This window comes from Parambassis ranga, chromosome 8 (genome assembly GCF_900634625.1).
Source record: "Parambassis ranga chromosome 8, fParRan2.1, whole genome shotgun sequence".
Classification (NCBI taxonomy): Eukaryota; Metazoa; Chordata; class Actinopteri; family Ambassidae; genus Parambassis; species Parambassis ranga.
In genome coordinates, this window is record NC_041029.1 from 9,058,721 (window position 1) to 9,079,941 (window position 21,221).

Here is a 21,221-nt window from a genome sequence, read left to right on the forward strand (position 1 = left end):
AAAACAGAGAAAGTTTTTGATGACCAGCAGATCCACTTGGATCGCTTTATTTTTTTTTCTTTTACATCACCATTTTCATTTTCATCATCATCATCATTATTCTTTATTTTTCCCGATGATATTTTCAATTTTGTATGACTATCACTTTAATCATGGAAATCTGTTAAATCAATGCACAATTTGTTCTCAAAATGTACACATACAGTAGCGTATTTGAATGACCATTTTTCATATTTACTTTTAAAACTAGTTCAAATGAAGTCGAGAAGGAACAGAACATGTACATACATTTTGTCCAATACATACCTAAAGAAAATAAATAGTTATCGTAAAAAATAAAAAATACAACTGAAAAAAATACACACATTTTACAAATTGATCCCCAGGCTCCCACCCCTGTAGGTTTATCATACAGATATATTTTTTTTTAACGACACCTCATATCATCTTCACTACCAAAAAAATGTTTTTTAGGTCATTGTCGTTTATTTGACATGCATCGTAAACACAGAGGCTAAAGGTTTTGTTTCCTGGACTTCCTCGGGCTCGCCCTCTCTTCCTGCCTCTCTTTGATCTCATGTCCACCACCCCCCCCCCGCAGACGCTCTGAGTTTCTGTTATGGCTTGTGTGTGCAGTAAAATGACCGGCTTCTGTCCACCCTCCCTCTGAGTTGCTGTTTAGTCTCTCTGTCTATCATCAGGATTACCCAAGACCCTGAGCTGATGATTACAAGTCATAAACTGCATGATGACAATGTGGAAGTCTAGTCAGGAGTCTGCTTTCTGTCTTCCCAAGTGTGTTCGACTCTTACGTACCACTTTCTATTTAACCAGCTTTATAGAGGGGCTTAGTATTAACATTTTACAACCTAAACTTTTGCATTGTCAGTTTCTCTATTCTTTTCTTTAAGTTAGCTCTTAACGCACCAGTAAGATGTCTTTTTAACCTGTTAAACTCCACACAAAGAGGACAACTGCAGTGAAGTTAAACTGCATTTAGGACCACACCTTTTACATAAAATAACTACCCAGCTACTAGGTCTGCAATTTTTTTGATTCTAGCATTGTCTGTGCAAGACAGTAGAATATGAGCGCTGAGTATTTTTTATAGGTCAAATCTGATTTACGTTTTGGTCTCATCTCACCAATTATAACCTGAATTAAAAAACATATTTCAAATTACAGAACGACACAATTAGGGTTTTCAAATTTTCAAAAGCTCCTACCAGCACCACAGACTGTTAAGAGGAGGTTTACTCCTGCAGAAACAATGTGGCTCGATGGCTGGAACTTCCCCTGTAGGACCTCTTACAAGTTCATGGCGAGATGGCCTAGGTACTTCTGACTGGCTCTATAAGGATGACATTGTCAAAAGTTTAAACAAAAGACAACAATTTTTCACACAGGGCAGGACACAGGAGAAGAAGGATTGTTTTTTTTTTTTTACATCTTTGTGTTAGTCGGTCCGGATACTACATTGTAATGCAAACACAAATACCAACAGGTCAGCAGTACCCATCACAATGAATGTGAAATAGCAGAGCGCCCCATTACAGCCAAAACTTGTAAAGAACTTGTAAAAAAACTGGTTTTTAGAAAGTGGTACCAACAGTAACTTGATTGATTTCCTGTCACTGACATCATGAAGTTACTGAACACAAAGCCTCTGTGGCCTTGCTCCACCCTGTCCCATCCAACTCTGAGCTTTTGATCTCTATAATGGGCCCCCTTCAAAAGAGATTACTCAGCCTATCAGCTTTCAAGGTGCCAATAGACAAAGCATGAGGAGGCTCCCTCTGAAGTGGTCTGAGCTAAATGGTGGTCTGCATTCGGACGTGTTTTACTACACCACCCCAACCAATTGGGGACACTCAGACCCCCCCGACAAGACCATAGAGGCCAACAAAGGGGCCACAATGGGTGACACTGGACACCAGTTGACTCGTCAGTAAAAAGGAGAACACCGGTGTTGTTTATGACACATTTACGCCTATCACACTATTTCCCCTCAGTCATTTTCTACAATTTTAACTCTCAGTCCCCTTGTTTTTAAACTCTTTAGGGTGAGGTTAACTTCTGCCCCGGCCATCATTAAAAAAGAAAAACACCTGTTGTAGAGCAGAAGTCATAAGGCGACACGTTGAGTTGTTTTCAAACTGTAAGACAATAAATGGCAGCGAGTAGGAAAATGAGCCCTGATATTAATGCCAACTCGGAACCAGCCCCAACCAAACCAACACCGGTGTTGTCCTGTGGTCACCCCGCACACACTGAGAGAGGAAGAGCAAAGACAGAACGACAGGAAGAGAGAGACAGAGAGAGAAAACAACTGATCCCATTCAACCTTCGGGAATTACATTCATACATTCTTCATGTCTTTTCCCCCTTTATTCCTTTGCTTCTGTTATTGCAGAATGGTCAGAGGGATAGATTTATTTTTTAAGTTAAATGGTTATATTCATTGCTTCTTTCTCCGTGGATGAGCGAGAGGCTCCACTAGTCCCAATCCCGTCAGCGCCCTGAGGAAACAAACAGCATTACTGCCACGTCACTGCGTCCATGGCCTTAACTCAACTCAGCTTAAATCCCCACCAACCGAACCAACCACTTTAAGAGCTTGGGGTAGCTACAAATACAATCCACTATGATAAACAAGAAGCTTCAAAAACAAGGCCTGCACACATGTGCAAGCCATCTCCTAAGCCTAGAGTAACACTTTGTGTCATCACACAGATAAAACTCAAAATAGGCCAAACACTACTAGACAGTTTAATTAATGTGGTTCTCACCTCAGCAACCTCAACAGGAGTACGTCCTCACTGAGGCAGATTCACCCCGAGCACCAGAGCTGGCTGTGTTGGAGACAGACACAGACAGGGTTATTATGGTAACATCTGAAACAACATTGACCTTCCAGAGGTATTCCTATTAAGAAGCGGAATGAGGAATAAAAGTCCTCCTCTGTACTTTGAGAAGTCTGTTCCTTGTTATTGTCACTTCCTCTGCTCAAGGAAAGAGGAAAATTCCACTGGTAAAGTAATAGTAGCTTAGCATGAAAACAAGAAACTGGTCTGTGCTTGCAAGGTTCTGCTTTTGCAACTGCAGCATCTCATATATGACATAACAATATCCAGGAATGTAAACATATGTCTTCTTTATTAACAGATCTCCTGCACCTCATCAGAGCTGCCACTCTAATGTATCTACGTCCAATCTTTTGCTCTGATTCCTGTCATGCTCTACATGTGGGCAAAGCTATATAGAGCAACAGGTTTTCAGACATCGTCTAAATTGAGACGCGCCTTGGCAACTCAGAGGCGCGAATATGAGAGCTAAAGTGTCAGAAGTCACGGGTCGGACTCACCATCACTCTGAACTTTTCTCAGGGTAACGGAGGGCGTGGAGATGGCTGAGGCACGGAAGTTAGCAGGCAGGGTCTCGGCGGAGTCAGAGGTCACGCCCCGGAGGTCCTTCTCCCTAAACATCTTCCTCCAGGAGGGTGAGCGGGTGAATGTCTTAGTTCCATCCTGCAACACATAAAAGGCACATCAGTTTTTTTTTTCTAAATCTGCATTTAAAAAAAAAAAAAAATTAGCATGCTGACCTCATCAGGTCGTCTCTCAGTTCCCATGGAGATGAGGGAGTTGTACTCTTGCTCCAGGAGCTGTCTGGCCTGCAGGAGAGAGGTGATGTGGAGCTTTGAGATTAGTTTGGACTCTGCAGATGACACATTTTCAGGACACATCTGCAAGGCTGGCATTCATTAGTCCCTTTTTGAATATCATAGCTGCTTTAAACCAGTGCTGTTGTTTGCAGAGACAACAACAACAACAACAACTTTTAAGCCTTCATTATAGCCAGCAGGAAGGTAACAGGTAATAATTAGGGACACACATAGTTTACCCACCAACATGTCTGGTTTTGTAAGAATTTGTCGATTTAACATTATGTTGACGTGTCTTGCAATTTAGGACATGCATGCATGTTTTTAGTTAAAGTCTCATTTTGTGGCCTAATATGCACATTAAACAAGTGTGTGTGTGGAAAAGAAAAACCTTCATGTCTCATTTATACTTGGTGGATCTCATCTTGAACTCTGCCAGCATATTTGCCTTCACTGTCTCATCTCAAAATTGGCAAAAAGAAGTCTTTGAATTTGACCTTTTATCCGCCCATCTATACTGTGGCATGTCTTGTTTGATGTTGATATAACAGGCATTTTCATACCTGTGTGTTCTGATTGGGTATCTGCAGCAGCAGGGCCAAGTCAGTGTAGTCAAAAGTGTCATCTAAGGCCAGCAGAGCTCCGTGGACGCCGCTCTCCCGCAGGTTGTCGGCGTACTCTTTTAGTCCGATAGTCTGCACCCAGCACATCACGCGCTCGTTGGACCACACCATCACATCTGGGTAGAGGAAATTGAGAAAGTGAATAGAGGGACAGGATGCATCTGCGAATACTGATGGCAGTTTTATGATCATTCTTACTCACTTCCATCACTTGAAGAAATATGTAGGTCTGTTCAGCTTTGATAATAATTTTCTGAATGGGTATTGAATACTTTACTTGATTTACTACTTGATTTATATCCCACACATAGACGACAGTTTTCTAGCTTATCATCAGACAAACCCTGAAGGGAGGAAGCCAAGACTAACTGACTGCAAATGTACACCATGTGTGTTCCAGGGTGCAGCGGAGGGCGAGAGATTTGGTTTTGTTTAATGACTGAATGTGTTGACATTTATGTAATCGTGGTTTATAATCTCTTCTAAGTACAATGAGGAAAAAAAATAACCAATGGGTGGTGCAAACATCTCCCAGGATCATGGGAAATCACAGGAAAGTTTTAAGTTTTTCTTTTTCCTTTTTTTGTCAGTTTACTTTTAAGAAATGTTAAAAATGAAAATTAGTAACATTATCAATACAACATAAAAATTATTAAGAAAGAAAATATCCTAAACTGACCTATAGTTATATATATTTTATATTTTGTAAATAAAGCTTGGAATTTGGTATGAGTTATAGTACAATGAAGATGATGAAAAAAATGCTGTAATAATGTGTCTTTAGAAAAATAAATAATATGGGTTAATAAGAGATTAGTAGTCTAAATATAGATGTTCATGTGTTAATATAATAATCACTAAGGAATGCTTTGAACAGCATGAATAGAGTAATTAGCTGGGTGGATGGGGTCAAGGGACAGTATAATACCCTCCCACACCTATGGCATGGAAAGTGAGATAATGGCAGAGGAACAAGAGGTCACCTTTGTTCTGGTGGGCGCTCTCCTCTCTCCTCCTTTCCAGCTCCTTGCGATCGTAATTCAGACGCTTCAGGCACATAATGCCATAATGCAAACTGACCCTGGGAGAAGTCAAAGAGCCAGAGGGGTCAAGCAGGTTAACTAAGGGCGTGTTTCCACTGTCACATGTACTCAGAGCGCATTAACACTCCAACAACTTTGACCTTTTAAAAGACGAACTTAAAAGAGGGCCTGGAGACACACACCTGAGCAGTCAAAGTGACACAACAATTGCCTGGTAACATCATCATATTTCCTATGACAAAAACACACACATGTACACAGCTCTAAAGAATGAGAGCGTTACACATGAGACATGACAGAGGCTGGGCTCTACCTGTGGAAGCTGTCCACCATTTTGAGCTGTCCTCTCAGCTCCTTCTTGGTCAGGTGGTCCAACATGCGGGCATCCACCAGGGACTCCATGAAATAGCTACGATACTGTGGCAGGCCAAGGCTGGGCAGCCAGTCGTTGCCCACCCACTCATGATTCATATCGCCATAGGCCAGTATCTGGAGGGGACAACCACAGATGATCAGTGCTGATTCATGCTTGGCTTGAAATCTGATGGTGGTGCGAGTCAGCGATCATGACTCACTGCAGTTAGTCTCACTAGAGACTAAATCACTGACAAATACACAGCATGTTGGTATAATTCTGACTTTTCAAAAGGAGCAGTTGTTGGTCCCTTACCTGATCCCAGCTGAACTCTTTCAGCTCCTGCAGAGAAGAGAAGAGGCAGACAGAGAAGAGACAGAGCCAGAGAGAGTGATGTGGAGGTGGTGAGGGGAAAGGAAGTAAGGGTCAAGAGCAGGGTGGACGGATGGATGGACAGATGGAGGAGAAGCGGAGGAAGAGGGAGCGGCAGCAGCAGGAAAAGAGGACAAAAGGGAGGAACAGTGTGTTAGTGAACGGGTAATTAGTTGGAAGCAGTTCACACTGAAACAGCACACACAGGGAGAGAAGAAGGTGCTCAACACTATGGCCTGTGCCCACAAAAAGACACAACATATAAAGAGACGGAGAGAGAAACACAAAAAGAAATAGAGAGGAGGAGGAAGGGGAGAGACTCATCAACATGATTCAGACCAGACGAGACGCTCAAAATTATTCAAAACAGTAAAATAACCATAAAAGGGAGGTTTGTGAGACAGAGACAGGACAGCTGGGGCACTCACCGGAGGCTTGATAGCAGCATTCAGTGACTCCATCTCTGCATGGGTCATCCACACGTTACTGGTGGACTGCAGAACAAAAAGAGGTTAAATTATGAGATAGATTTTCCCAAAATAAAGACACAAACCACCACTTACTGCCTTCAAAACCCCAAGCACTGAGTTGAGGCTTGCACATTTTCACTGTGCCAAACAAGCCAGGCCAAGAGGTACATCTGTTCAGTGGAATTGCCTGTTTGATCTAGTTCCCACATTTCATAACATAATTAATATGATTCCTACTGTAAATAAATACAAAGCCAATCACAGGGCTCCTGGAAGAGCCAAGACAAACCAAAATCTGGCTTTTATTCCAAACTCCAAACAGACAGCTAGAGGAAGATGGCTTCCAGTTATTTGTGACTTTTTTTTCTCCTGGAAACAAAAGGCAAATATCATGCAGCAAAGTAACCACATTTTTCAACATCTGGTTTCTCTTCATCTCTGTGTAAAAAGCCAAAATTAGAAACAGGCAAGTTTGGCAGCTTAATTTGTCCATATTCATTCATATTTTGTATAGTGTTTGACTTTTATCCCTCAATATTTTCCCTTTATTTCCACTTTCTTACACTTCAATCACCTTCAATCAGATAAGTATGAGCACTGTGATGAATTTATAAATGGACATATGAAGGTGTTTAAGGTCTTATCTTTCTAGGATTCGTTACTTTTAATTCTGCATGAAATAGACTGGGATGTTTTTGTAAAGAGTGCATATGTTTAAGTTAAGTGTGTTGAAGGTGTGTGAGTCTCACAGAGCGAGTGCTGGCTGGGGCAGACGGACTGGTGAGGGACACCATCTCCTGGATGGCCAGTCGCAGTTTGAGGCGGTGCAGAGGGTTACTGATGCCGATCTCCCTCTGGATCTCAGTGTCGGACAGGTTGGCCATGATGGCGCCGCTCTTCACGTTGGCACGACAGGCTGCGACGTACCAGGCCGGCATTCCTACCCAGAGCTGGAAGGAGGGAAGCAAGTGATGAAGCAAAGGATAAATACAATATAATGTTAAAAATGTCATTTAGTTCAATCACCCACCTCAAGCCAAGATACAACAGTAGGCCCATCCCAAGATGCAAAGGGAAGCCCTTGGCGACATGCTTCTTCCAGTAGCTCATGCCTGATAAGAGGAACAGTTAATAAAATCTTCAAATCTCTAGGAAAACCTGCAAAATACGAGACACTGACTTCTTCTTGCTGCGGCGGTCTTTATCAGCTGGACCAAGAGTTCCTGTCTTGTTCATCCCCATTGGGTCTCCAGAGGCCAGTTCTTCAGAGGGTGTAGATGCTAGCAGAGACACAGTAAGGTCAAAGGTCACACAAGCTACACTGCCAGAGCAGCTGGCAGATGTGTTAAAGAATCCTTCCTTCTCCATCTGTTTACCGAGAGAAGCAGATCCATCTCTCCCAGGTTGGCCCATCCTTCCTTTTTCCTTCTTTCCAAAAAGCCGACCGATGGAAGACTTGATGCTTTTCTTCTTACTGGACTTATGGAGAGAATCTTGGCTGCTGTTGGAGCTGCTTCCATCTGCTGAGAGACTGAAAGAGGCAAAGCAAATCAGTGAGCGTAATACACATAAAAGCAGTGACATGTTAAAAGTGTGGCTGCCTTACTGTACCTGCGGAACTCCCGGGGGTCATCGAGCATCGCTCCGGGATGGGTGAGGGCCATCCTGTCCAATCGCAGGGCCCGCGGAGTGGGAGGAGGTGTAGAGTCAAGAAGAGCAAGAGACCGGTCATCCTCTCTGTTGTTCTGAAAAATAGATTAAAACCATATAATCAGAGCAACAACAATTCAACAATTCTGAAGCAGAGACTTTTATTTTGAAGAATACAGGTTTTCGAGTGCTGCAGAATGTTGCAGAAATTGTTGGCATCTTAATACCACTCTACGGGTCGATCTTGCTCAATCTAAACTGCTGCTAGAGAAAAACCAAACTTCTCTGACCCTTTCTGGATGATTTACTGATACTTTATTGACATGACTCATTCTGTGGAGGAGCTGTTTGCATAAACAGTGAGGATGATACCAAGGTGAGATAAGAAAAGACTTAACTGGGATGGGAGTTCTTCTCTACATTCCAGTCTTCATTACCTGTCTATCTGTCTCTCGGGCTGGAGAGTGAGGCAGGCGAGGGGTGGAGTGCCCTGAACTGGGAGGAGAAGGGGAGGCTAGGGTGGAGGATGTGATGGATGAGGGGATGAAGCCCCGTCCTGTGCTGTCTCTTCCCAGGGAGGATGGAGGGATGGGTGGACTGTCCAAAGCCACGCTGACCCGGCTCTCGATCTCTTCAGCCCGCAGTTCTGTGTTCTCCTTCTCCTCCTGGATCAATCTGGGTGTCAATGCAGAGAACAAAGAAACAAAGAAAAAGCGCAAACATCTGGATTACTTCAAATGTCAAAAAAGGAATATTTTGGCATACTGGGAAAAAGGCTTACTTGATGAGAAAACACCACTCTAAATTTGTGGCTAGTGCCAGTTAGCTTAGTTTAAAGCATAAAGACTGAATACTGCTTGCATGGCTTATACAAAAAGTCACAAAGCTTTATATGATCAGTTTTTGGAAAATGGCAAATGCACAATGAGAAATTAAATTCAAAGAAGCTTATTAACCCTATCAACAGCAACAGTGAACTTTTACTCTGTATTTTGTTACTATCAACTAGTACTATATCACTTTCAAAGTATGCCAGTGCAGCATTACTTCAAGCACACTCAAAGAGGTGTTGATATGTTTATTTCTGAGGCTGCAGTAGGTGGTAGAGCGTATCAGGCTGCAGCACGCAGTGAGCTGATTCTCACATTCTCGCTTCTCTAAAACCCCTCCCAGCCTCCCTTCCAGCTGTTAAGCCGAGCCGTCTTTCCTTACTTGATCTCCTTATTGATGGCCTCCAGCTGTTCCTGCAGCATGATGGCCAGGGTCTGCACGTCTGTCTGTCCACTGGGGGACAGAAGCTCAGAGCCAAACCGTGGCTCCCCATCATCCTCATCGTCAGAGCATCCCACATCCATGCCCGGCTCGAACCCAGTCCCCAGCAGAGCCCCGCTGTCCCAGTCTGGGTACTGCACACAGAGGGAAAATATAGAAGACTTAATTGAGAGATCATTTCATTTGATGTAGACTGAAATATCTTTAGCGGAAAGGTTGGGATGCATTTTGCTGATAGATTTGTCACCTTGGTAGAGTCCTCACGGGCGGAGCTCCAGCGGGCACGGTGACTTCGCCTGACCACGCCCCCGGCAGAGGCATTACCAAAGGGATCCAGATGAGCGGTGGAACCTGTCGGGAGGGACCCGCCTCCATGGGAATACCTCAACTCCAGAGCGCTGCCTGGCAGAGAACGACTGGAGAGATGAAAGGAAAGATAAGACGAAATGGTAATTATCCCTGCAAGATGAATGAGACGTAGAGGTGACAAGAATAAGCCTGAACAACAAAGAAAAACAAGCAAACAAGCTGAGGAATTAAAACATAGCATAGCTGAGAATTCTGAAGCTGATATATTTAAATAAATAAAATGAAGATATTAAAAAAAATCAGGTAAAAGACAGCACAATATATGGTGAACATATTTCCATTAACAGGTCTACAGAAGGTAATGAAAGACAGTGTCAACACATACAAATGAGAAAGTGAGAATTGGCTGCGTTGGATCGTGCAGTGAGTGTGTATACATATCAACACAGTTTTAGCCCTGAGCTGTGAATGCTGACAGTGTCAAACGCCCCCAACGTGGAGTGATTTATCTACAATGTTTGTCGAGATAAGAAACAGTCAGGCAAGGCCATGCGTGAGACTCAAAACAGGAGTTAAGAGTCGGGTGCTTCCTGTAGTCCTGATGTCTGAATAGGACCGACCTGCAATAAGAGCCCCCGGGCCTCGATCTCAGCTGATCTAACTCCAGCTGAAGCCGTTCCAGCTCTGCTATCAGCTGGTCCTGGAGGTGGAAAAAGAGGCAGAGTTAAAAAGAAGAACATATATTTACTGGCTTCAGCTAAGAATGAAGCCTGGAGGCCCAGTTACCTTGTTGGCCAATAGGTCATCTTGGAGTTTTTTCATGTTGGCCAGTTCTTCAGACAGGGCATTCTACAAAAAGAAGAAGTTTTACTATGTTAAAATGACAACAGTAAAATGAGGGGCGTTCAGGCTGGAAAGTAAGGTTAGCAAACTCATAATTTGCAGAGGGAAACTGTCAAAGTTTGCACGCAATGATGGCTTAAACTACAAGGCATAGTTTGTTATGGGGATGTAAGCACATGATACATAACGTAAGCACTTTAATGTGGTTTCATCTTTGCCCTGTATTGCAAAATTGAAATGGAGGATTATTTATTGATGGCCTAAATGCTCAAAATGTTGTATATATAAAGTGTGTAATGCTGATGATGAAACTTAAGGGCACAATATTTACTCAAGTTTAAACCAGTCACTTCCTGGCGGGCAGAGAGGTGAACGAACACAGATGAAAGTTAATTTGTGCAAAAGGGTCAAATTATAATAGCCTCCTTTAAAGTGATGATATATACTGTAGTATACCAGGTTCAGATTAAGTAAAGGGGTTGTTCAGGTCACCTTTTCTTCCAGGGCGGCCATCCTCTCCTTCAGATGGAGCTGCAGCCTCTCGTTGGACTCAGACAGCAGCTTGTCCACCGTGTCAGAGAGACGCTTGTTGTGTTCATCGTTCATCCTCTCCCTCTGCCTCGCCTGAGGGTGGAGAGAGGGAGCGAGAGAGGAAGATTAAAAAAAATAAAAATTAGTGTGGTGAGGGAAAAAAGGGAGGGTGGGAGGAGAATTAATAACAAGCATTCTGCTTTGACTGAGAGCGAGAGACAAAGATTTCTATCTGATTGTGCACGGTCAAATAGAGGGTTTGGGAAAATTAGTGCGCCTTTGTTGCCGCGTAAAGCCCGACAAAAGGAACGGCATGAAAGAGGGGGAGGATGAAAACAGAGGAAAGATGGAAAAGCGAGCATGACTCACTCTCTGGAGCTCCTGGTTCTTCTCCTCCAGTTGCGCCTCCATCTGTCGCAGCCGCTCCTCAAAGTTGCCATGACGCTCCTCCGCCTGAATGATTGGAGAGGAAGCGGGGTTAAAGCCATGTTGCAACACTAATACAAATTAACACAAAGGAAACAGCTTGTTGACTGAGTCTACCAATTAGCTGCATGCCTGTACAGATCAGAGTGTGAATGGGAAAGTTTGTCTGTTTCTTACAAGGCATTATCTTAACCTTCCACTGAAACCGTCCTGCCTTGACATGCAGGAAAAAACTATAGCCGCTGAAGATGTTTGACTAATGGCTGCAGAGTGGATGCAGTGCAACTTTTTGGCATGCAGTGAAAATTGTGTTTACGGGAAGGCTGGAGGTTAACATACTGTACGTGCAATTAAACCAGTCAGTCATGAAGAATTTATGCGTTGTACAATTCTTGACATGTTGAACGCCCAAGGATCAAATAGCTGCAGTGACTCTGTGCCCAGAGCCGGCTTTCATCATGGATTATTGCTTATGAAATACTGCCACGTCTCAATAAAAGAAATTGGCATTCATCTGTCATTTTGCATCTAATGTTTCGTTTTAGTCATGCATCACAGCACACCTCCTTGCACAGATGCACAATTTTATTTTACACATGTATGCATGCAGGTTGAGATAAACACACACACACCTTGTTGAGTGCAGCCACTCTCTGGGCGAGCTGGGCCTCGATCTCAGGCAGGGTCTCGGCCCTCTGCAGGGTTTGCTGCAGCTTCTGCTTGGCATCGTCCAGACGATCCTGAAGCTGCCGGTTCTTCTCCTCGCTCTGCAAAAAAAGAACACAGGGAGCGGAAGTGAAACTCGGAATGTGCAGAAAGATTGCTGAAGGCGGCAGACATGATTGATGCAAGAAATGTCTCCCTGTGCCAACATGAAGCATGGCCAAGCTGCCAATCAGTGGCAGAAACATGGACACACGCTGGGATAAAAAGAGACCTTTCCTACCTGTCTGTAGAGAGACTCCTTGCTGGCCAACTCGTTTTCCAGTTTATCTTTTATGTCGTGGAGAGACGTCGCCTCCCTCTGGGCACTCAGGTACCTGCAAACCAGAACAAAACGGCAGACAGACGCAGCAGTGAGTGGAGGGCAGTGGAAAAAGGGAGTGTGAGTTCATGGAGACAAAAAAAAAAACACACACAGACCTGCGCTCTAATGTGGTGATTCTCTCCTCCATGTCTTCTCTTTGACAGAGTGCCTGGGAGAATATAAATGATTATGAAGGAGAAATACAAAGGAAGGGGGAGCAGACAAAGAAAACAGGAGAGGGCAAATGTTTCTAAGTATTTTCTTTTTCAAAGGGCATTCACTGAGCTTGAACTGCCATTATCTGGTTAATAGTTGCTGTTGACAGATTTCAGAAGCACCCACTTATGTATAGAGGTAGAGGGGGAGTCCAGGAAACATGGAGGGAAGATAAAAGTATGGCGAAGCTGTTAGAGGTGTTGACATGGTAAAAGGTTCTCTAAGCAAACAGGCTCGACTACCTCTCATCCCAGAATGCTCCACGCGCCTCTCATTTAGCTGCCATGCACACTGACTGATTAATACACACAAATAAATAGAAGCTCTACCATGACACTGTTGTCATGGCTACAGGTTAGAGGCCCTTTTAGTTACAGTAGCAGCTGCCGCTGCCAGCTTTGTTATCATTGGAAAGCGTTCCATATTTGTGTGTGTGTGTGTGCATGAAAACACTCGTCGCTCACCTCTTTCACATCCCTCTGTAGTTTCTGGTTGGCCTCCTCCGATCGGGCCAGCTCCCTCCTGGCAGTTGTCAGCTGCTCCTCAATCTCCCCGACCTGAGAGGAAGTGAGAGAGGGTGGGATACGAGGTTGATCGAGCGCACATCGCTTTCTGTGAGTTAGCATCTCTTTGTTTGTTTTGGTGGAAGCATCAGACCATACAAGTGTCTCCGAATCAGGTACCTGTCTGCACATGAGGGCGAGTCTCTCCTTCAGTTGTCCCAGCTCTGACCTCTGTCGCTCTATCTCACCCTCTCTCTGCCTGTCAATGTCTCCGTCATCCAAGATGGAGGAAGGCCCGTTTGGAAGCCGCTGAATAAACACACAAGATTTACTTCGGTTTTGTTCAAATAAAATGCTCTTTATATGTTGTATTATTTCTACATTTACTATTCAAAACACTAGTAATTACCTAGATATCAACACTTAACCTAACTTGGCACAGGTAACACAATGGACTGTTTTTGTGAATTATGAAAACTCAATAGACTCTGACTGATGAGCGGAAATTCAAAACAGCTCATAAAAATATGAGATAGTGGATAACTTCATTCCAGAAGGAAATGATGTGACAGCTGTCACTGATGGCTGGAAGGCACATGGCGGCAACACTGATCTAGGAATGTACTGTTAATTACTGGAATAACTGAGGAGTGAAGCTGCAGGTTAAAGAAAGAATCATGCAACATTTTCCTGCCACCACTGTCAGTACATTCTCTTTATGTTCATGACACCAAATAATAAAATTACATTACAAGTGACAGTGAGCTCAAAGTGTTCTATTGTCTGATCTTTTTGTTTATAACTAAAAAGTAAGTTAGTTTCCCATCAGCCTCAGCTGCAGGTTGTGTTCAGCACCACACAGACAATCATCTCTGAATGAGTTCAATCTATTGGTTATCATCTAAATACCTCTTTTCCGTTATCTAGTCCCTGCTGCCGTCGTTTGATTTGATCCCTTAAAGACAGAACCTAAAAACAAAAGAACAGAACCGTCACTCCATCTGTGACTCTCTTCTATTTCTAATTCACACAAACATTATATATGAGTTCACCTCTTGGGAGGAAGACTGCAGCTCTTCCTCCAGGGCGGCCACACGCTCCAAAGCCACTCTTAACCTTTCCCGCACTTTTTCATCCAGAGCTTTGTGGTGCTCGAACAAGGACTTGAGCGCTTTAAGAACCTCCACTTCACTGGACACTCCAGCCGGGGACTGGGCCTGCCTCTTCACCACGGTCATCCTCAGGCTGCGCTCATGGCGGGACACCAGGCACTCCAGATGTTCAAGCAGCAGCTGGAAACACATGTAGTTCGTATACAGTAGAATCAGTGAATTAATGGGTTGTCTCACATGATTACATTTTCTCATGTGAAGCTTTATAGAGCAGCTGAAAAGGCAGACCAGAACATAACGTTAAATATATACGTGTACTGACTCGTGTGTTGTTGCGCTCTGCCTTCAGCTCAGCTATCTCCTCCTCTCTCTCCAGCAGCTGTTCCCGGCAGAGGTTCAGCTCTTTGGTCAGCACTGCAAACTCCTGCAGGGTCACAAGAGGGTGCTGTTATTGACGGAGCACTGAAGACTCTCATCACACTGTAATGGTCTCTGCAGGCACAGTCAATATTATTACAAAGGGACATGAAGCTAAGCTGGAGGGTGTCACAGGTGATAGTCAGAAGACCATCAGAAAACAAGCACATATGTACATGAAGGGTAAGAAAAAGTTTTTTTACATGGTGTTGGAAGAAGTTTGAAAATCAGACAGAGGTTCAGGATGGAGCCCATTGAGAGGAACCAGTTGATGTGTTTCAGGGTGGCTCAGGCTGCCTCCCTTTAAAGGTGATCAGACATGGTCTGCTGGGTGTAGGCCCCTGATGTGGCCCCGGACTTGTTAGAGGGATTATATGTCCCAGAGGGAACTAGAGGAAGTTTCTGGAGACAGGAAGCTACCGCAACCCTGACGGACTAAGCTCACTTTTCCCTTTTCACTTTTATTAAAAATAAGTCAAACAAGCGAATAATTTCATGATCAAATTTTGCTCCAAACTCCAGAATAATTTGCCTTTAAATACCATTTCTAACTTTGGCCAGCCCCCTCCCACAACAGTAACCGCCACTGCCAATAATTTTCCCCTAACCAGCAGCCCAATAAACTACAGGGAACTATTTTATTGGCACACTGACACAGTTAACCACATAGCGTTTCAGTGTATTAAACATGCTCACACAGAAATGCAGCTACCTACATTTGGCTGAAAGATGAAAGGAGTCCTTAGAAATGAACAGTTACAGTGCAATCTTTGCCACGTCTACCACTGCGCTCACACTTCCTGGAGTCCAGGAGTCTCCATATAAAATCTAACAACCAGGTTTATTGCACGTGTTGCACCTGAAATTGGCTTAATTGCACAACAAGCATGATATCATTAAAACATGGAGGTTAAACAACCATAAGAGTAAATCTGGCAAGCGCGGAGTAATGTCTTCTATTTCCAATTGACTGCGGTCCAGCTGAATTGTTGTGATTTTGTGTAATTTACTCCAATTATGTGTAATTGTGAGGTTAGCTACATGATAGTTAGGATTAAAATCTGCTGCCTTTAGCTTAACTAAACAGCATCTATGGCAACAAATCAACAAAGAGAGTCACATGTTCAACTCACTGGGACTAAGTCTAACTCTCAGCTGTGATTGTCCACCTTGCTGAGAGGATGTTTTCATTTCTGTAATCACACACGCCGCTATGTACACACAGAGTGTACCATAACCGTCCGCCCATGCACTGATTGTCTTCCCATCTCTGCTTCTGTGTGTGTGTGTGATCATGGCGTGACACACATGACACGAGCACATGGCCGCCTCTCCAACACGTGTGCAGCAAATCATGTGTGTTTTGAAAAATGCTTATGCAAACGAGCCATTAAAGGGCACCGATGCATGTTCGGCGCTGCTGTTATCTTTGCTCTGTGTTAACAGTGATCGGTTTACCCACACGGCAGTAAAACACAGAGGCCTTACCTCACACCCTCTTCCAGCCATTTAAAAAAAAAGAAAAAAAAAGTACAGTCTGTAACAAGCTTCTGAGCTGATGTGCTCTGCTCACTGGGCTGAAATAGAGGAGGGGGGTGGGGGGTCGGAGAAAGAAGTGAAAGGAAAAAGCTTATTTGAAAAGATGGAGGAGGAAGGATGAGGGAGGAAATTGCTGTGTACAGATGGCATGTTCTGGGCCCAAAGGATATCATAATTCTGGAATTAATTCATGTAAAAAAAAAAAGATGGCGTGAGATAGCCCCCTACTCTCTCAGCTTCCTGACTGTGTTGGTATGTTCTTCTTACACTTTTCATTTCCTACGTCTAAATCCCGCCATTCCAACCTCCCCGTCATGACACACAACATCTAAAACAGCCTCTAGAAGCCGCCTCATTAGTATGCAGCAATATGCAAATGGTCTTGATTTGTTAGTCTCTGTGTGTTTCATATCACCAGGTTTTTTTTCCTCCTCTCTGTGCCATGCTGTCGCTCTCTCCATCCCTCTCTCCTAGTTTTCTCTCTTGGCAACGTCTGCACACACACACACACACACAGACGAACTCACTGAACTCATCTACTGTAGAGTGAGTATTACAGAAATCCATGTGTTCATCTGTGTGTGTGTGTTTCTGCAGATGTGCACGCCATATTGATCTCCTCTCCGTGAGGTAATATGGACCTTTAATGTCCAGTCACCGTCTGTTAGCACGTGCAGCGTTGCTACATCTGTTGTTTCATTTTTTTTATATATTTCAGATGTAGCGACAGAGAAAAATAGCTCCTAACAATGAGGAAGGCATCATCGAGGCCCGAGGCACCCAACAATGGCTCCTGCCTGAAAATAGAGACGGAGCCCTTCCATGATGAGTGGAATTACAACATGATTAGCTCTCGGGCACTGGGATGCAGGATAATATTGGCTCCTGTGCTGCAGGGGCAAATGTAACATCGTGCCATCATCTCTAGGCTTTATAGGTAGCCCCAGTTTGTGCGTTAGATTGAAGACTACATAGACAGACATTTAAACTCGCTTCAAGAGTCCTGAAAGAATTTTCATATCATCTGGATGAAACAATATTCTTTCTATTACACTGTACACTTATGTCTACTAAGTGGGTGGGTCAGAGGTGTGGATGAATGAAAGCTGATTGGTTTGTGCACATTTAAATGGGGCTTATGGGTTGATAGCTTGCAGTTATATAATACATTAGTTATCATGTCAGAAATATTCTGTTCATAGGAGGCTTAGAAAAGATGGCTCCATTTATTTTTTTTTACAAACATTTAGTCTGTTAATTGATATTTTCATGAGAAAATGTTAGAAAGCTGAAGTACAGTTTTTTGTTTGAATATTTCTAGTATGAGAAATGTTCCTCCTCTATCTCAGCCATGGATTTAAAATTCATACTTATCATGATTATTCAATAATTGACAACGTTTATATAAAATGATCAATTGATACTTGGGTCAGTATGTTATGAATGTCATAAAATGTTGAATGTATAATACCCTGTAACACATTTTTGTTTCCATAAACAATGAAATGAAATGAAAATGTTGTATTATATATATGCATTATATATATGTATTATATATGTTTGTGGATATTCTTACATATTTCTGTAGTTTAAAAGGCCTCAACACTACAATACAATATCAAGGCTCAGCACCACCTGGACCAGCAACAACATTAAAATCCTGCTTACAGGTTTGACACATCAATAATTCAACATTATGAAAGGAACCATTTTCACTGTGATACAAAGGTTTCTGCTCCTGATAATGAAAGTGTGTTTTCATGTTTAAATGTAACTTTCTAATTAATTATGTGTGAATCAGCAGACTGTGAGGCTGTCATATGAAAACATGACTTCTATTTTCCCTGTTAAAGCTAAAGGTAACTGTGATATTCATGCTGTGATGAATGCATAGAACATCTGTGTACATCTGTGTAGGGCCGAACAATCAATATTCACCTGACTGTCTCTTTGATTCATACAGTACACCGTGTCCCTGTGCGCTATACTGCAGAGTGTGACACAAATATGAGAGGAACATTGTAAATACAGCACTCCTGCTCCCATGATGCATTGCATTTGGCTAGAAAACAGACAAACTGCAAGCAGCTCCCGACAGAGTCTGCCTGTCTGAGTGAACTGTTGTGTACTATCATGATGGGTTTTGCCTGTCCAGCTGTAACTTTATAATGATATGTAACCCTCCTCCGTTCACACCTTCAGTCTGACCTTGGACATAAATCTGACCCATTTCACTTTACACTCAGAGAGATGATAGGCAGGGAGATACAAACACTAGAATGAGACATAAGAGTATCCTTGGCTCTAAATCAGCCTCCATACCTGCGGCAGGGCGATGGACAGCTGCCTCTGGAGGGACTCCTTCTCGTGGCCCAGCTCTCTCAGGCGTAAGTGTGCTGTCCCCAGACTCTCCTGTGTCTCCCTCAGGCTCTCCAGCAGTCTCTCCCTCTCCGTCAGCATGTTCACCATCAGAGACTCCAGGTTGCCCGTGCTTCCCCCTTCGTCACCTCCGCCGCGGGGATCCCGACTACCATAGCCCCCTATTCCTCCCATCCCGCCACCCAAACCTCCTCCGCCTCCAGCCGGGGAAGACGAGCCACCTGCTCCTCCTCCTCGCCCGTCCTCCGAGATAGTGGGCATCACCTCGCACATCATCTTGAGGCCTGGGTGTGAGAGGCGTTATCTGAGAAGATGACTAGGACTCTTGTGCAGAGTGTCTGGAGAGCGGCTGATCGACTCTAGTCATGAAATACACAACTTGAGTCTGGGTCTGTCCTCTGACTGACTGGGTGAGGCACACGGGCAAGAAAGGAGTGTGAAGGAGAGGACGGGCAGTGACAGAAAAGTGGGGATATAAGACGGCAGTTCCAGTGGAGACAGTGGGTGATGGAGGCTGAGGGCCTCTGTGGAAGGGAAGGAGGAAGGGAGAGGGGTGGGGTGGGGTGGGGGTGCAGGGGTAAGGAGGGAGAAGTGCAGGTTTGGCGGGCGACCTCTGACCCCTCCTGGCCCAGGCTTCACTGAGATACAGGATGAACCTGGAAGAAGAAGAAGAAGAAGAAGAAGAAGAAGAAGAAGAAGAAGAAGAAGAAGAAGGAAGTTATTAATATGATGATGAGAGCATCTGGAGTAGATGAATAAAATGATGGTGGCCACACATTCCCAGGTATTGCAAGCCCACCAGCCAGGTTGTGATCTCTGCTATCATCACTCATATGGATCCATCTGACACACAAAGACAGCACATGCATCTTTCTTGGGCGTTTTTCCAGACCTCAGAGAAAGAATTGCAGCAGCACTGTCTTCTTACACTGACTTGCATCGCGATACTCTGGAGTAATTCATCCATCTGTGTGCATGTCTCGGCTTAATGTAGCCTACATGCGAGCGTCCACACTCACAATAATGGTAATAATGAATGCGCATGATGTACTTCAATGAGTCGTGAATGACAGCTTTTGCCTACAAAACGCCAAATAATACAGAACAACCATCAGGCCTGCAGGAAGGAGAAAGATGCGGCGCTGTTTCTTACATTTATGTGGGGGGAAAAGGGTGTCATCATGAATTGTAATTACGGGCTGTATCCAGGAGGAAACGGGCTTCATCTCTAGCCATCCATCTGTAAAAATAATCTGAAGGTTTATCATCCCGAAGGCGTTTAGACAGGTGGATTAAGAAAATAAATGCCCTGAACGTGGGGAAAACGGGCTGTTTTAAGGCTGTGCAGGATAGCCTCACACCGCTATCACATCATGGTGGGAGGTGCCAATCATCCTGTAAATGATGTAGGCCTAATTAACAAGATCAAGATATCACGCTACACCTTGTTTTTCTCTTAAGTGATCCACCTAAATTTCTACAAACTGCGCCTCTCTTCGCTTTTAATTCCGACTGCAAGTCGTCTATTTCCTATCAACACCCCGCTGCCCCCCTCTGCTCGCCACCCTGCCTCCCCCCACCCATAAAAACAGCTGGACGGTCTAACGCACGGCTACATTTGTGAACCGCTACATCACCGCCGCGGATTACAACGATTTTTCTGCGTCTTACCCCTTCCATGATCGACAGACGGAGGAAATAAAGGCGCATCGTTGCCCGGTTCACTCCATCAGAGCATCAGAGAGACGGAGGCTGCAGGTTATCCCCGTTACAGCCCCGGTTACCAGCCTGCTCCATCCCCTCCCTCTCTGCTGCTGGGAGCGACGGCGCGGCTCAGCTGCTGCGTCAAGAGGCAGGCAGGAAACAAGGACAGCATCCGGTATGGACTTTCAAAATAAAAGTCAGGAACGTCAGATATAGTTTTATATTTAATTTAATAGACTGTGTACCTTGTATTAGTATTTATTTATTAGTTTTGCATATCCAGTGTGTTATCTCACATACTGGACATTTTGTGATATCTAACTTTTTTCATTTATTTTTATTTTTTGTTTGTTTTTACAAAAATATCACCTTATCCAACGAAAGCTCAATTAATTTCTGAAGCTCTGAATCTAGGAAAGATCTAAAATAAATTGGTGACTTTATAGTTAAACAATATAAGACCGTTAGAGCACAAGAACCTTTTAATATTTCAGATATAAAAAATAAAACACTGAATTTTGCCTGCCATTTTATCTAGCATATTTCTGTTGAACAGTGTTTTTTTAAACGACTGGTGACATGTTTTACATGTTAAAATGCCAGTTGCGTGATTCAGACAATTCAAAAATCACAGACACAATTAATAAAAAAAATGAGGTGGAAGTTTTATTTTGAAGTCACAGACTTGTTGTTCCACCCACCTCTGTGTCATATTTCTGTATCTTGACCACCTCCCCATCATTTCCCCCTTCTCCTACTGAGGATG

General features: G+C 43.7%; 1 protein-coding gene across 1 annotated transcript; it reads right to left on the reverse strand.

Moving 5' to 3' along the window:
• Window positions 1-144: 144 nt before the first annotated feature.
• On the reverse strand, window positions 145-20,553 carry ppfia3 (PTPRF interacting protein alpha 3). The gene is made up of 31 exons (XM_028412483.1): window positions 20,423-20,553; window positions 18,695-19,407; window positions 14,739-14,840; window positions 14,357-14,596; window positions 14,214-14,273; window positions 13,485-13,613; window positions 13,266-13,358; window positions 12,702-12,754; window positions 12,505-12,598; window positions 12,191-12,325; window positions 11,502-11,585; window positions 11,094-11,225; window positions 10,545-10,607; window positions 10,379-10,458; window positions 9,697-9,865; window positions 9,390-9,583; window positions 8,615-8,852; window positions 8,139-8,272; window positions 7,904-8,058; window positions 7,708-7,807; window positions 7,558-7,639; window positions 7,277-7,477; window positions 6,486-6,551; window positions 6,001-6,027; window positions 5,644-5,819; window positions 5,271-5,368; window positions 4,228-4,403; window positions 3,605-3,673; window positions 3,365-3,527; window positions 2,790-2,852; window positions 145-2,519 (listed from the first exon to the last, which is right to left on the reverse strand). Exons 2-30 carry the CDS (start codon window positions 19,025-19,027, stop codon window positions 2,800-2,802), a joined length of 3,699 nt encoding a protein of 1,232 aa, XP_028268284.1. The 5' UTR covers window positions 19,028-19,407; window positions 20,423-20,553; the 3' UTR covers window positions 145-2,519; window positions 2,790-2,799.
• Window positions 20,554-21,221: the final 668 nt, after the last annotated feature.

Excerpts from the sequence above, each read along its gene's own strand:
- ppfia3 (XM_028412483.1), bottom strand. The coding sequence starts at position 19,027 with ATGATGTGCGAGGTGATGCCCACTATCTCGGAGGACGGGCGAGGAGGA. Across the intron at positions 14,841-18,694 it reads TGTCCATCGCCCTGCCGCAG|GAGTTTGCAGTGCTGACCAA; the intron begins GTATGGAGGCTG and ends GTGACCCTGCAG. Across the intron at positions 10,608-11,093 it reads TGGCCGCCCTGGAAGAAAAG|AATGCCCTGTCTGAAGAACT; the intron begins GTGACCTGAACA and ends TTCTTTTTGTAG.